At 38.9% G+C, this 16,553-nt stretch overlaps 1 protein-coding gene across 3 annotated transcripts in view; it reads left to right on the top strand.

The window, feature by feature from the left end:
- Positions 1–16,227, top strand: part of MYH11 (myosin heavy chain 11) — a 62,123-nt gene extending 45,896 nt beyond the window's left edge. For 2 of the 3 annotated variants that reach the window (XM_065684190.1, XM_065684188.1), the window contains 19 exons: positions 376–513; positions 1,157–1,280; positions 1,695–1,866; positions 2,446–2,658; positions 2,798–2,942; positions 3,031–3,237; positions 4,296–4,400; positions 4,516–4,668; positions 5,092–5,340; positions 5,601–5,813; positions 6,483–6,695; positions 7,364–7,525; positions 8,248–8,376; positions 8,949–9,037; positions 9,849–9,972; positions 10,133–10,341; positions 10,902–11,010; positions 11,404–11,576; positions 15,529–16,227. In XM_065684190.1, the coding sequence (XP_065540262.1) occupies positions 376–513; positions 1,157–1,280; positions 1,695–1,866; positions 2,446–2,658; positions 2,798–2,942; positions 3,031–3,237; positions 4,296–4,400; positions 4,516–4,668; positions 5,092–5,340; positions 5,601–5,813; positions 6,483–6,695; positions 7,364–7,525; positions 8,248–8,376; positions 8,949–9,037; positions 9,849–9,972; positions 10,133–10,341; positions 10,902–11,010; positions 11,404–11,576; positions 15,529–15,667 (3,066 nt within the window). In that variant the 3' untranslated portion in view covers positions 15,668–16,227. Of the gene's footprint in view, positions 1–375; positions 514–1,156; positions 1,281–1,694; positions 1,867–2,445; positions 2,659–2,797; positions 2,943–3,030; positions 3,238–4,295; positions 4,401–4,515; positions 4,669–5,091; positions 5,341–5,600; positions 5,814–6,482; positions 6,696–7,363; positions 7,526–8,247; positions 8,377–8,948; positions 9,038–9,848; positions 9,973–10,132; positions 10,342–10,901; positions 11,011–11,403; positions 11,577–12,651; positions 12,684–15,528 lie in introns of all 3 variants that reach the window. The other variant, XM_065684191.1, reaches the window with a different exon arrangement.
- Positions 16,228–16,553: the final 326 nt, after the last annotated feature.

Raw genomic sequence — 16,553 nt, 5'->3', positions numbered from 1 at the left:
ACACAGACAATAACTTGTATCTCACAGAGAAAAACAGACTGGCAAACCTTAGATCCTATGAAAGTGCTTGCTCTACTGTCCTCTGTGGAATTCGTTTTTGTGACACTGAAGTAAGAGCAATCAATTGATGCTCTTTCCTCCCTAGTTCTCTTCTTCCCCATCTCTATTTTAAAAAATCTTTTCCCTAAAAATAATTATTTTGCCAAGTCTTTCCTTCTAAATCACCAAGCATTACAGATTGTCTAGTTCTTCATAAAACCAGTGAAGTCTACAACATATCCCACATGCAGTGACAAACATTAAGCATTTCCAATAAGCTGAGTGGTATTTTATTTCTAAAATTCATGTTTTGTGGGTTGCTGTTTCCCCTCAAAGGACCTTGAGGAACAGCTGGAAGAAGAAGAAGCTGCAAGGCAGAAACTGCAACTTGAAAAAGTAACAGCAGATGGCAAGATAAAGAAAATGGAAGATGATATTCTCATAATGGAAGACCAGAATAACAAGCTAACAAAGGTAAGCATTGTGGATCCATTTTCTTACCTTGTGAAAATAGTGCAAGATGAGAGAAATTTTTCCCTTCTGCTAGAACAGGAATACTCTTGACTATATAACCTCATGGGTATATAGATTCATCAGTCCAGCATCTATCAAACAAGTTCCTCAGTTTTTCCATGCTCATTTAAGCATTTCAGAATTGTGTAAAACTACTGGTTTTGAGGTCTGTTGCAGTAACAGTATCTTTAAGCAAAATACTCACAGCAGTCAAGCACAATCAATGGAAGTCATGCCTCCTTGGCCCCAAGCAGAGTAAATAATCCTCTTGGTTTTCAACTAATTTTAATAAAACTTCATTATGAAAATTGGAAGTCAGCAAGTACTCCAGTAGTTTTTAAAAAGGGATGCTCCTCTGAACTGGGCCCTGTACTTACAGCCATTAGGGTACAAGATTCTAATAGCAGCAGATTAGAGAACATGGAAGTCATAGACACCACTCTTCAGTTCCTCTGTAACTGACAAATCTAAATGTATCACTACAATCTCAAGAAACACAGCATAAAAAGAAAGTATCTTGGAAATTTTTACTTGGCATAGAGTTGCTTCACAGTCACCAATAACAGATGCTTTTTTTAACACGAGTTATTTTATTTTTCTTCAGGAAAGAAAACTCCTTGAGGAAAGAATAAGCGATCTAACAACAAATCTTGCAGAAGAAGAAGAAAAAGCCAAAAATCTCACAAAGCTCAAAACCAAACATGAATCTATGATTTCAGAACTCGAAGGTAACATAACCAAAATTATTTTATATCAGTTTAAAAACCAAACAGAATCTGGAGAGATCTAAAAAATTTGTAGGATATTTCCCAAATTTTTTATGCTGAAGCTATTTTGTGCACGAGAATCACCAAATCACCAATGTGCATAAGCCATAGATACCTTTATTTTCTTAACATTCAAAAGAGTAAACTGAGAAAAAAAAGCAATGCTGCTTCTAGATAAAAATAGATAAATGATTCTTTGGGGTGGCCAGAAATAGGTGATGACAGAAAGGTATTCTGTTCCTTCAGAAATGCAGTGACTTGTAGTTGAATGTATGGCCTCACTTGAGGCCAAAATATTTTTTGCCTAAGGTCAAGATAGGATTAAGAACTCCTTGTACTAATGCAGTCCCATTACCTTTTTCCTTACTTTTTTAGTGCGACTGAAGAAAGAAGAGAAGAGCAGACAAGAACTGGAGAAAACAAAGAGGAAGTTGGAAGGGGAATCAGCTGATCTACATGAGCAAATCGCAGAGCTCCAGGCACAAATTGCTGAGCTGAAGGCACAACTAGCCAAGAAGGAGGAAGAGCTGCAGGCTGCTTTAGCCAGGTATTTACTTCCAAATCTGTATACAGGTTATAAAACCCAGGCTAGAACATATGTCTATCCCCTTCCCAAACACTGAGATGCTGCACTCATGAATCTCATCTCTCAGTTACATCCTTCCTCCATGCTTTCCTTATTTTCTGAATTTCCTCTTGCAAATTATACTATTGTTTGCCCACAGACACACAGGATTACCTCCAGATAGGAATGAAAACCCCTCTTCCCAATAGCATTGGCAGTGCTGTTGAGTAAAGAATTAAATGTAACAATACACTTCACAAAAGGGAAAAAGGCAGAAATTACTTAACAGTAGGACCTTAATCCATTTCTGAGTCTCAGTGGATTTTCTGTATATATTTAAGAGGGAAAACACTCAACCAAAACTTTCGCTGGATCAGCTGATCAGCATCTCCAGGCATTGTATCATGATAAAGTACAACTGCCAGATCTTTTTTGCATCAGTCCCCCTCTCTTTGGTAATTTCTTGCACAGAACCTATAAACCTGTACTCTCTGCATACTGATTTCTCAAAGTGAAATGATTCTTTACATACATCTGTAAAATTAAATATTCTCTTTTCAGGCTTGAAGATGAAACTAGTCAGAAGAACAATGCCCTCAAGAAGATTCGTGAATTGGAATCTCACATCTCTGATCTCCAGGAAGACCTAGAATCTGAGAGAGCTGCAAGAAACAAAGCAGAAAAACAGAAGAGAGACCTAGGTGAAGAGCTGGAGGCTCTTAAGACAGAGCTTGAGGATACTTTGGATACCACAGCCACCCAGCAAGAGCTCAGGTATGGAGATGTAGCACATGGGCTGAAAATAAATGTCACCAAGCTCAGTACTGTTTAGTAACTGTGCAGTAGTACCATTTTCCCAGTGACCGGAACACTCTTATCTGCTGCTACTCCATGTATGTGTGTTACCTTCCAGAGCAAAGCGTGAACAGGAGGTCACAGTTCTGAAGAGAGCACTAGAAGAGGAGACTCGAACTCATGAAGCTCAGGTTCAGGAGATGAGACAAAAGCACACTCAAGCTGTGGAAGAACTAACAGAGCAGCTGGAACAATTTAAACGGGTAAATAGAAATCCATTTTCTTGAAAACTATCCACTAGATAACATGGCTTCCTTTTATAGATCATCTTTCTTCACTTCATGCTTGTAGGCTAAAGCAAACTTGGATAAGACCAAACAGACACTGGAGAAAGACAATGCTGATCTGGCTAATGAAGTCAGGAGCCTGAATCAGGCCAAACAAGATGTGGAGCACAAAAAGAAGAAGCTGGAAGTACAGCTGCAGGAGTTACAGTCCAAATACACTGATGGAGAGCGTGTTCGGACAGAACTCAATGAAAAAGTTCATAAATTACAGGTAGGAAGGAGTTTGACCTTCTGCTGTGACACACTGGGCTTGAGAAGATTGATTTATACTGTTCTGTGAGGCTATATCTAGAGGAATCCTAGACCTGGTATCTTGAGCTGAAATAATTTTTTTGTTATCTGTAGGGTTCCTACCTTGAACTCCTACCTTAAATTATCCCACAATTAAACAACTACAGCCACTCTATCTCATGGAAATGAGAGCTTTTAGTCTTACTATGCCTCTGTACACATTGCAGTCTGTAATAACACCAGTAGTTCAGTGGCAGTGCTGCATGTTTTAGAGTTTCTGTTTATTCATTTTTGGGTAGAGGGGAACATTGATAGGAATGTGGCTTCTGGAAATGGATTAGACAGCTATTAAACACAGAAGATGTGTTTAATAAAAAATTACAATGAAAGAAGAATGCTCACTTACCTATAATTTAGTGTCCAAGAAGAAATAACTAAAGATAATTTAAAAAGGTTCTTTGGTAGGTCTTCAATATCCAGCGATACTAATCAAGCTTATTGTTACAACTTTGTTCACAGAAGCAGTAAGCTTTATTATTTTAAGTTAGCACATACATATTAAAATATTATCAAAATGTATCAATTTCTGTCAAACTTGTGAAGAGGATGAAAAATGCATAAAAATTCCCATTCCTCTTTGCAATTCATTGAGAAGAACATACTAATATTGCCTGATGAATATGACTAAGTTTTGATATATAGTAACAGAATACTAAGATAAACTAGTCAAAATCAGCATTAGATCTTGGGAGTCTTAATGCACAGGTTACAAAGATGACACATGCAGATACTTGAGAGTTTGCATGTAGGATTTAGTTCCACAGAACTTAAATCCCATATATTTTCCAGAAAAAATATGGCAAAATTGTGAGCTCCAGTTAAGCTAGAAACACTGTTGATGCTAGAGGGGACCCAGAGGCATAAGATCAGATTCAGATCCTGTTCAAAGTTAAGATTTCAATCTAGAGCAAACTAAACTTTGGGGGAAGATTTAAGTTGTTCAAAATAACTGTGTTTGTTCTCTGTGATATCTCACAGGTTGAGGTTGAAAATGTTACTGGTTTGCTCAATGAAGCGGAAAGCAAGACCATCAAATTGACCAAAGATGTTGCAACCTTAGGATCTCAGCTACAAGACGCACAGGTAAACTTGCATCCATTACTGTAGAGAAGTAACAGCTCACCTACAGTACTTATAAAATGCACTATAAAAAGACCTAAACTAATGACTGTATTGCTGATGCATGTGGTGACTGCAGGAGCTGCTTCAGGAAGAGACGCGGCAGAAGCTGAATGTGTCTACCAAGCTTCGTCAGTTGGAGGATGAGAAGAACAGCTTGCAAGAGCAGTTGGATGAAGAAGTAGAAGCAAAACAAAATCTGGAGAGACATATTTCAACACTGACAATACAGGTATCAGTGCCATAGCTACATCACAAACTCCATCACTCAGAGTTCTGTCAGTAATTCCAGAGGTTTCAGATCTGTAAAACTACCCTGGCACAGCACATGGACTTTCAGAGAACTAGTGCTGTTAGCCCAAATAGCATCAGTGAAGCTCCATGGTGGAGTAAGCTGTCTCCCTCTTCACTGAAGTATGATCTTAGGGCAGATACAAATGCAAAGTAGCTCCCAAGTTAGTCTTGTACACTAGGCCTGTATATACCAGCTGTGTAGTCTGCCTCATTTCATGAAGGCTGGGTGATGGGGAAGTGGTCACTAGCTTCACATGGGTCAAATTAGGCAAGATTTCTGGGTCTTGGTTATCTTCTGGCCATTTTTGTCGAGCTTTGTTGTCATTGCTACAAAGATTTGTCCTCTGAATTCAAATTTCAGCTCTCTGACTCTAAGAAGAAGCTACAGGAATATGCCAGCACAGTAGAAACCATGGAAGAAGGCAAAAAGAAACTTCAGAAGGAAATTGAAAGTCTCACTCAACAGTTTGAGGAAAAAGCTGCTTCTTACGACAAACTGGAAAAAACTAAGAACAGACTCCAGCAGGAGCTGGATGACCTGGTGGTGGACTTAGACAACCAGCGTCAGCTGGTCTCCAATCTGGAGAAGAAACAGAAGAAGTTTGATCAGGTACGGATTTAAGACTCTCCCTTGCTGTGTTATCACCTAACTTCCGTGGAATACACAGAGACTCCACTGGTTTAGTGGAAGATAAAAGCAGGGACAAAAAATAAATTAAAATGTAATTATACATACACTGGCTAATTTTGTATTTATATAATTTTATCAAAAAAGCAAAGACTTTTCTCTGCCATTAATAACTGGCAAGGCAGTTGGACTAGAAAAAACCTGTTACTAACAACTCTGTGTATTAACACTACCTTTTACAGATGCTGGCTGAAGAGAAAAACATCTCTTCAAAATATGCAGATGAAAGGGACAGAGCCGAAGCTGAAGCTAGAGAAAAAGAAACAAAGGCTTTGTCATTGGCCCGAGCACTTGAAGAGGCTTTGGAAGCCAAAGAAGAACTGGAGAGAACGAACAAACTGTTGAAAGCTGAAATGGAAGACCTTGTTAGCTCCAAAGATGATGTTGGCAAGAATGTAAGTTTTGGGCTTAGAACAATTTCCACAACAATAGCTTAAAATAGCAGCTACAAACAGATCACTGTTTTCAGTGTGGGAAACTCTGTACCACACAAATCCATTCAGCAGGAAATGATATTTCATCCAAAATTCAAAGGTTATTCTATTTGTGTCCAAACTTTGAGGAGACTGGCAAAGTAACTGTAAGCCATCTTCATTTTTAACATGACTTCAATATTAGCGATTTCTAAGACTGAACAAAAAAATGCTTCTAAGTAATTTACTAGTTTATTAAGCATCCTTGAAGTCATAAACTCCAGAAATCTGAGTTAATTTATCAGTTATATATGTTGCCATCAGCTTAACATTTACTTGTACAGCTGCAACAGATTTCCACTGATGTGCTGGCAATCACTTCTTTTATTACAGTGATATGACAATATTATTTCTAGTACTAAACAAATCCAATTATGATACTTGTCTAGATTAAAAAATGACAGTTTGGAATGAAGAGAGTCTCAGGTTACTGTAAGACAGATTTGAAAGTGTACAAAATAATGGTAATTAGTTCATTCATTGTCCACAGCTGATAATTTCAAATGTGGCCTATACTGCAGGTACATTGCATGAAACTAGATTTTTTTTTATTTCTTATAACAAGTCTATTAAATTCTCATTGCTCAAAAGGTCCACGAATTGGAGAAGTCTAAACGGACCCTTGAACAGCAAGTAGAAGAGATGAAGACACAATTAGAAGAGCTAGAGGATGAGCTACAGGCTGCTGAAGATGCTAAACTCAGGTTGGAGGTTAATATGCAGGCCCTGAAAGCCCAGTTTGAAAGAGATTTACAAGCCAGAGATGAACAGAATGAGGAGAAGAGAAGACAACTCCTTAAACAGGTATCATTTCATTCCCTATTATTGCCTTTGTAAATATTTAATCAAGCCAGTTGAAAGTGCCCAAGCTCATGCAGTTATTAAATGTACCTCACTATAATCAGAAGAAAACATTATATTGCTTTGCCCTTGGCAAATAGTAAAAAAGTAGGTTATTGTACTGGAAAACACACAAAACTGCATGAGGTTTTTATTCCTGATTCAGTAGCAGATACACAATTGCCAACAGAACTAGCAATTTAATACTACAACCAATATAGTATAAATAGTATGAATTGTTATTTCTGACATAGTCAAAAGAACCTTCCTTACCTATATTCTCAAATCAAGTGAAAAAAAAAAACCCCACAGCTTCTAATATATCTTCCCAAGGTACGTTGAATGGATATAAAGGCATGGGAAATTAAAACATACAGGACACAGCCTATCTGTATAGAAGTATTGTGACTGCAAGGACAACTACTGTAGTCATCTTCTTGCAATACACATATTTCCATGAACTGCAGACTCCTTTCAAGGATCTTTGATTTTTGGACAAAATGGAAATTTATTTTAGCTGCCAGGGAAATCACAATTAATAGAGATATAAGAGGCTGTACACATTATTCAGACATAAACAGTGTTTAAGAGTGATCCAGGACTTCCCTAAACTTCTTTTCTTTAATGATCAGCTCCATGAATATGAAACAGAACTGGAAGATGAGCGGAAGCAACGTGCCCTGGCAGCTGCAGCCAAAAAGAAGCTGGAGATTGATGTTAAAGATCTAGAAAGCCAAGCTGAATCTGCTAATAAAGGCCGAGAAGAAGCCATCAAACAACTCCGCAAATTACAGGTATGTAATGCCACAAATTTAGTTTTTCTCACTGCTGGCTTTTGTACAGTCACAATATGATAGGTGACGTCTGTGAACTTGGCCTATTACAAATGGTTGCTGAATGGGGAGTTTTCACTGGACTCCTAGATTCAAGTATCTCTACTGAAATGCTTAGTTTGAATGACAATGGAAAACTTCACATGGCAAATTATGAAAATCTTAAATTTCATCATTGCAGATTGCTTCCAAAATTCTCTGGCCAACACTCATCTGCTATTGACTTAACCACATGAAGGAAAACAGATTCACATGTAGAGAAAGGGCTACAGGATAAAAACCTATTAAAGAGCTTCAACCCTGGTTCTAGCACTTAGCTCAAAAGCATTAAAGACTGTTCAGAAATCATGTTTTCTCCAAATCAGCATTTTCCTGTTTATACTGTAAATCTCCATACCAACTGTCATGTCATACGTTGACAGCTAAACAACAAAAATGGATACATCAAAGATTAAGACTGCAAATGTACTCAAATATGCAGACAAAATATGGACAATAGGCATTACAAAAGCCACAGCGTGCGTTTCAGACCTCCCCAACATGTGCTAGCTGATCTCTCTAGAATATACAATTTAAGCAGGCATTATGACTATGTAAATGTGTTCTATTCTGTTCAAACTTCCTTCTACTGAAATTTTAATGAAGACACACAAAAAGAAATCTCTGATATTCTTTTCAATAAGGCTCAGATGAAGGACTACCAACGAGAGCTGGATGATGCACGGGCTGCCAGAGAAGAAATATTTGCTACAGCCAGAGAAAATGAAAAGAAAGCAAAGGGCCTGGAAGCAGAACTCATCCAGCTTCAAGAGGTAAGATGGGAAACTTAGAACAGTATGAAGCAGACTACACACATGACCTTCAGGACCAAAACAGAACAGCACTGAAAAAATATAATAGCTTTTGAGGATAGAAGGCTATAAGCTGCGCTTGTAACAAGTTCCACATGCTCCATATGCTCCACTAAAGTTGTTGGAACTACTTCTGAGCATAGACAGATTAAGCTGAAATGAAAAGAAATCAATAATCACAAAAGGCACAGTTCACCAGTCCTAAAGGGAAATGAACGGCACGATCCAACATAAACTGTTTTGAATAGCTATAAATTCCTGAAGTCTTGTTAGTGCTATTATTCCTGTGTGTATTAAATGGCAATCTTGTGACTGAAACCAATAAAATAGAAACCAGCTGACAGGCTGGATAAAGCTTATTTCATTACATTTCCCCTGGATTTATGATATTATAAGAATTTATTCCCATAACAAGACAACCCGTTTTATACCAGTTTTAGAAAGTTTACAGTCCTGTGTATCATGATATAACTGTTTGTCTGAACATTTATTTGCTCATTCCTTTACTATGGTGCCTTTTGCTTTTCTCCTAGGAACTGGCTGCTGCAGAGAGAGCTCGCAAACAAGCAGATCTCGAGAAAGAAGAGATGGCAGAGGAACTTGCAAGTGCTGCATCTGGAAGGTAGGAATAGACTGGATTACTCACAAGGCTGTAAACATGCTACTGAACAGTCCATGGCTGCCAAGAGAATCATAGATTCATGGAATGGTTTGGCTTGGAAGGAACCTTCAAAGGTCATCTAGTCCAACCCTCCTGCATATGAGCAGGGACATCTTAAACTGGAGCAGGTTGCCCAGAACCACATCCAGCCTGGCCTTGAATATCTCCAGGGATGGTGCATCCACCACCTCTCTGGGAAACCTGTTCCAGTATTTTATCACGCTCATTGTCAAAAAATTAATCTGTAAAATATATTTGGTTCTCACATACTACTACAAGAGGTCACACAAACAATATTGCACTATGCACTTTAGTTAAATGAGTTCCATAAGAACAGATAACCTCTATCATGTCTCAGTTGTTATAAAGTAACAACGAAGATTGATTTTATTACTGTTACCAAACACACTACAACATCACAGTTGCAGTTTATTCGAAGTCCGATTTTAAAAGCCTGAATATAAGTAACACCAGTCATGAAAAACTTGAATTCCCTTCCGTTATATTCCTACCAACAATATCCCAAGTTTGAAATAGTCTAAAGCTAAAAGAAATTGTGAGAATGCATCCACTTATGAAAAGCAGAACTCTTCAGGTTATGTTCCTTCTCCCAACAACCATGTGGTCCTGGCAACATAACACGCACACATACGATTACTTTAATTGAAATATCTTGTCCTCTTTTCTTTATTAATTATTGGTAGTTCATAATAGTTTCAGACAAATTCTACTGGTAGAGCCGTAACGACACACGTAAAATTTAAACTTATAGGACAAGCCTTCAGGATGAGAAACGGCGCCTGGAGGCAAGAATCGCCCAACTGGAGGAAGAGCTAGAAGAGGAACAAAGCAACATAGAGGCAATGGGTGATCGCATGAGGAAAGCAGTACAGCAGGTAGAGCTCATTTCAGTACATACCACTTTCTGTTCATACTCCAGCAAAAAACATTTGTGATTCTGAGCATATATTATGAGAATTGCCACCCCAATCTGCCATGTGTCATTTCTCTGAAAGCACACAACACTTCTGACAGCATCTATTCTCATCCTTGCAGGCAGAGCAGCTGAACAATGAGCTAGCAACAGAGCGTGCAGCTGCACAGAAGAATGAAAATGCTCGGCAGCAACTGGAGAGACAGAACAAAGAGCTAAAGAGTAAGCTGCAGGAGATGGAGGGAGCTGTGAAGTCCAAATTCAAAGCTACAATTGCTGCTCTGGAGGCCAAAATTGCTTCTCTTGAAGAACAATTGGAACAGGAAGCAAGGTACTGGTCTCCCAGAGGGCACAGCTCTCCCTTTACTGTTCCGGTTAATGAGAGAAACTAAACAAAGGTGTACAGGACTTGTATCATCGGGGTCTCAGTACCATTAAGGCTTGGTTAAGTCTCTCCTTCATATAACATTTCTTAGACATATGGCCAGTAACTGGAGTTGTTACAGGTTCTGATTAAGAACCATTTTATTGCTGAAAAGTTCTACTGTTATCAAAGGCACAGATCTGCTCCCCTACACTTCATGGTAACTACCCTATGACCCTGCCAAGTTAATTGCCATGACACATTGTGCCATTTGTAGGATTATTTCCTTAGGAAATCACCTTGTGTTTTGGAACATATCTCCTGGAGCACCTCTAGCATATAGCAAAGACACATACTTGCTCCGGTCAGAAGAACATGACCTATAGATTTCCCTTAGAATTCATCTGTTAAATTCAGTAAGGCTTTTAACATATGGGTCCTTGCTGCCAGTTTCAAGAGCAACATGCCTGAGGCAGGTGAAGACTACAGAGCTTCCACATCACCAAATGTTGCACTGTCATTTGCAGAGAGAAGCAGGCTGCAGCCAAGACATTACGCCAGAAGGACAAGAAACTGAAGGATGCATTGCTGCAGGTGGAGGACGAGAGAAAGCAAGCAGAGCAATACAAAGATCAGGTATAAAACTGTGTCATGAAGGTCTCAGTCTGGGGCACAGAGATTTTCAGGTTTTACCCTAAGAAAGGAAAATTCCATGTTTTGCATCAAAATTATCCCTCTGGAAAGCAGACCGTCTGCTTGGATTCTGTCCTGGGGGAGCTGTAGAGCCCTTTGCTAAAAGATGGGACAATATAGCTCTCCCCCCATGCTGAGGCATGTGCCAAAGCACTAGTCCTTGTCAATCAGCCAGCTGCAACAGTCTGACTACACGGTTTTTAGATCTTAAGCTTTTACCTTTGATTCAGGCCGTGTTTCAGTAAAACCCTCAAGAGAAATATAACATTAAAATGAGGAATGTAAAGCTATTAGATCTGTTTTGAAGTAAAGTATTACTCTAAAATTTCCCTTTAGGCTGAGAAGGGTAACACACGGCTCAAGCAACTGAAAAGGCAGCTGGAGGAGGCCGAGGAAGAGTCTCAGCGTATCAATGCAAACCGCAGGAAGCTGCAGAGAGAGCTGGATGAAGCTACCGAGAGCAATGATGCCCTAGGACGTGAGGTTGCAGCACTGAAGAGCAAGCTCAGGTACAGTGCCCTTGTTTGGGACAGCCATTCCCAGCCACTGACAGCCTTGAAATTCAGAACTGGAGAAGTAGAAAAAAAATCTGTTCAAGAACAGACACTGCTGATGCTGCAAAGTTACTCCTTTTGTTAGCTTGGCAGATATAACAGGCCAAAGTCAGAAGGTGAAGTGCATTTCACAGGGTGCAGCAGTCTCAGCGTTTCAGCTGTGGTGAACAGCTGTGATAAAATGGCACGGGCCTTACTCTTTGTCTAATCGAAAGTCCTGTTGCCTTAAACAGGAGCAGAATAAGGCTTGGTTGCTTTTGAAAACACTCCTTATGTGCTGCATCTATTTGTGCAGAAGCTTTCACAGAAGGGTAGAAATGCTTGTGCTTTTCACACATGTACAACTCTCACACAATGACAGTAAATAGTCTTAGACAACATCACAGGTGGCAAAAAGCGGAGAACATTATATAATTCTTATCCAAAAGTCTCTTTGGACTTCACCACAAAGGGATTCAATGTCATCAGACTGAGGAAAAGATCAGTATGTCCCTTTGCATTTTGTTATTAAAACTGACCAGGAAAAAGAGCTGTGATCAGTCAACTACATACTGGAGTTCTGCACTCACTGGGTTTGAAAACACTAACCCAGTGAAATAGAGACTGACTTGAATTAGAATAGAATTGCTCTATCTGAATCATCACAACAAAAAACTTTGCTTTTTACCTAAAACCAACAGTATTTCAGATGAAGATAAAGCACCTGCCTATTTGTGTTCTTGAAGCAGTTTACCAGTAACATGCACGAACCTTCAGATTTGGGTTTACTTCAAAGTGAAGAGTTAAGGGCTGTGGTAGCCTTTTCCATTAGCACCATCTTAGGTGGTGCATGCTCCTGGCTGCTTTACAAAGGAGCAGCTGTGTCCAGTCTGTTTTACATAGAATATCACAAGGCTCATTTTTGTTTTATCTAGATGTAATGTAATTGGCTGTAATGTACTTTGTTTAATTATTTAAAATTAATCTACCTACCTCTGATCATGACCGTGTGCTTAGTATAACTGCCCAGGACTCTTTATCTCTGTTTCAGAGGGACACAGGAACCTTCGCATGACTAAGCAGGTACCATGCCTTCAACTTTGCAGCTAGCTTGTGTTGCACAAATTTCCATTTTCTTTGGCCCAAGTAAAAATTATGTGAGGTTCCTGCAAACTGTGAAGGCTTGGATATCTTGACATTAATCTGTTTTTTCAAAAGAGACAAATATTACAATAATCTAGCTACCATCAGCTAAGCGATACGTCCTTCTTACAAGTAGGTTATGTACTGATACACACTTACCAATGTTGCATTCTCACAGGCTCTGCCAACAAGAGTACCTAATGAAGTGTTTTTCCTGCATGAAAGTTTTCTTTTTTGCTCCACACCTTTGTGCACAGCCACAAAGATTAAAGCTTTTCCTATCAAATACACCATAGATTAGCAAAATTGATTAAAAGGACTAATGAATATGAAGTTTCATAGCATGTCATTAGAATTTCACGGTATTTCTTACACATTGTAATGCGAACTAAGGTAAGATTCCATCTAACTCACCTGAAATTTGGGAAGATCTTGCTTGCATGTGATTTATCACATTTACATCACACAATCACAGACAAAAGACAAAGTCTTGCCTTTCATTACACAGCACTGTAATACTGTGGCTGTATTGCTTACAAACAGCTATTAGGCTTTTATAGCTATTTTGCAGGCATTACGTTGCTTGTCTACTGTTATTAAAACAAAGCACAGACACAGAAATTAATACTGACACTGTAACCTAGCACAGCATTATATTATACATTAACATGTTCTCTGGAGATTGAAATAATAGCTGCTGTTTGCAGAAACCAAAGAGCTACTGCCTTGTAATATTTGTATATCTTCTATTTTATATATGCTGGATTTTGCTGTGAATACACAAATATTTAAAGATGATGTCTTGTCCTTGCATGTGCCTTTTAGGCAGCCTAATATTTCCAGTCAGACTGGTATTCAAGCACTACTCCAGTAGCACCTGTTCAAAGGTAGATTAAACACAGAGATGATAAACAAACACTAATGCTTAAGGCTTGCCTCAACTATACCCATTATTCTAAAGGTACTAATGAGTGACCACATGAATATATCAGATCTATAAACCTATTTAAGAACAGATACAAACAAAAATATTTATTCACAGGGCCAATACCAGTTTAAAGAAGTATTAAGTTTATGCATACTGCAACAGCTTATGTTAGTAAGTAGTTAGTGTGTGATAGGGAGTCCAATTCTTTGTAGCCAAAACTGTACTGTACAATTTGGTTAGATTCTTGCTGTTACTCTCCACCATTCCCATGTTCTCTTATAGCATTTCAGTGAATTACTGCAATATAAAGAGAGTTATCTTACAAATGACTCATGAGTAATTGAATCCAGATAAAATGCTCTTACTTTATTAACAAGAATCAATAGATTTACTGACCAACTAGAATTTTCTTGGTAAACAGTAATAATAAATATTTGCTATCATAAAACAGCAGACACTGCTTAATAGTGTCTACTAATAGTGTCTAGACTCTGCCAAGCACATGCCAGCATAGAAATGACATACCCTTGTGTTCAATATATGCTGTCAGCACCGGAACAACTGTGGTTGCCTAACCACAGGTCTTAAAAGCAGCTTTATTATCCAGTTAATTGCTTGCTCACACTTAAGCTGAAGGGCAGAATTGTGGAAAACAGACTGCATCTCATTTATCCATCTCAGAAACAAAGATTTGTGCCTTTAAAATAAGTTAGCCCAGCCAATGTTCCTATCCTCTTCCTTTGTATGGAAGGTTGAACTTTGGACTTAAATAGCTGCTTCAGAAAGGACAACACCGGCTTAGTCTTTTGCAAGGACAAGACAAGCCTTTAAATATTTATGCATAATTGCTGTGCCTAAAAGTACAGAGTCACTTCTATTTAACACCAAATTAGTAATTTCAGCACAACATTCAGTAATTGTGAAATTATTTTATTGCTTATGTCCGTGGTCTCAAGCCTTTACAAAGGTTTGCTTGATGAGGGGCAAGTGAGAGGCCATGTTACAAAACTTGAGTGTTTTGTAGCACAGTAGCAATGGAGGCCAAGAAGAGACAATCCCATCTTCTGTCTCACTTGCTCACACCTCCCCAAAAAAATTAACCTTGAGGACCAAAGTGTCCCTGCCTTGGGATGTGGCTGTGAAATGTATGGAGAGGGGAGGGAGATGGGAGAGGAAAAGGAGTGGGGGAAAAGCATTTTCTGTAAGCTCTTCTGCAAGATACTTGCTCTGTTAAGTGTCAGCACCCAAGTTACAACTCAGTTCCAAAGAAGCACTAGTTTCCTCTCTCCACTGGGAGAGACTGGAGTTACCCACAACATGTGACAAAGCACCTGGGGTGCTCTGACCAACGTAGCCTTTGAAGAGAGGGCCTATGGGCTCAAAAATGCCTCCTGACAGCAGCAGCACTGCTCCGGTCCTAGATCTTGTGGGCTTTCAGTAACGGGTGGGCTTAGCCACACCGCATGTCAGAAATTCAGAAGAAACTCTCTCTTCTTGCTCTTCCGCTGCTACTGTAGGTACAAGCAGCCCCCTTTCCCATTCCTTCCAGCTGCAGTCCCCATAGAGCAAAAAGTGAAATGAAGGGAAGAGTGTAGGGGAGTTGGAGCAGATGACACTATTTAGAGAAGAACTTTAAGCACAAGTACAGGAATCCCATCCCAGTTCCAAACAACTGAGCATCTCAACCTGTCTACAAATTACTTTTACATGCTACAGAACAGGAAGCTGAATCAGAGGCCCACAGCTCTTGGCTGCTCTGCATTTAAAAACATCAGCCCCACCAGTACCGTTACTCTTTGCTTATTTGTGAGGACTGCAAATGACTTAACACTTTTTTTTCCTTTCCTTTTACTGCAGGAGGGGAAATGAGCCGGCATCTTTTGCCCCACCACGTAGATCTGGAGGCAGGAGAGTAATTGAGAATGCAACAGATGGAGCTGATGACGAAATGGATGCAAGAGATGGAGATTTCAATGGAACAAAATCCAGTGAATAAACACGCTTTAAAATTGCACTGCAGCAAGGGGAGGGAGGACAATATTTAGCACTGTGTAAGTCTACTCTTAGTGTCAAGATCACATACACCCACTCCTCTGACAATGATAAAAAGCACAACTGCCTTGTCTCCAATGTATAGATTGATGTTAAAAGTACTCCAAAACTTATTTTACCATTAAGTGTATTTGAGGTTGGGTTTTCTTAACAGAGTAATTAACTTTGAGAATCTTCCAGAAAGTAAGTTCAAGTAGCTCAGATGACTTAAGTCCCAGTGAACTATTGTTTACACAGGATTTGTGAGACTGGTGCAAGGAAAAGAAAAAGAAGGGCATCAGTCAGTTAATTTTTTCTTAAACTTTCATTTTGTCTCAATTATTCAATTAATATAGGGTTTTCTTCCTGGTTACTACACCCCTGATGCACCATTCACAAGGTGGAAAGTGCCTTTTTAATCACTTACTGAAAAATAAAATATCATTTGTTCAAACTAAGTCAACCGTTACAGTTTTATATGCACCATGGATGTGCTTACACACTAATAAAAGGCTATAAAAACTACTAATATTCTTGTGTACAGGTGTCACTTGGGTTCAATACAGCATGTCCAAAGAGAATGGGGGATGCAGAAGAACTTATTTACAACTCAAATGCTTTTCTGAAGATGTCATCTGTAATATTAGAACAGAAAACTGATTTTCTCTTAAACTACTGCTTTGGAAAAAAATAAAAAATTAAAAAAAAAAAAAAAAAAAAGAAAAAAGGGGGGGGTGGAAAGAAAACTCAAACAGAAACCAAGCACATATACACTCACATATACACTGAGCTGAATGCAAATTGACATGAAGTATCTGGGACAGGTTTGATTACCTCGTGGACACATGATG

The sequence above is a fragment of the Lathamus discolor genome, chromosome 6 (genome assembly GCF_037157495.1).
Source record: "Lathamus discolor isolate bLatDis1 chromosome 6, bLatDis1.hap1, whole genome shotgun sequence".
Lineage (NCBI taxonomy): Eukaryota > Metazoa > Chordata > Aves > Psittaciformes > Psittacidae > Lathamus > Lathamus discolor.
The sequence above is the reverse complement of the archived record's forward strand: the minus strand, read 5'-3'. Positions and strand labels throughout refer to the sequence as shown.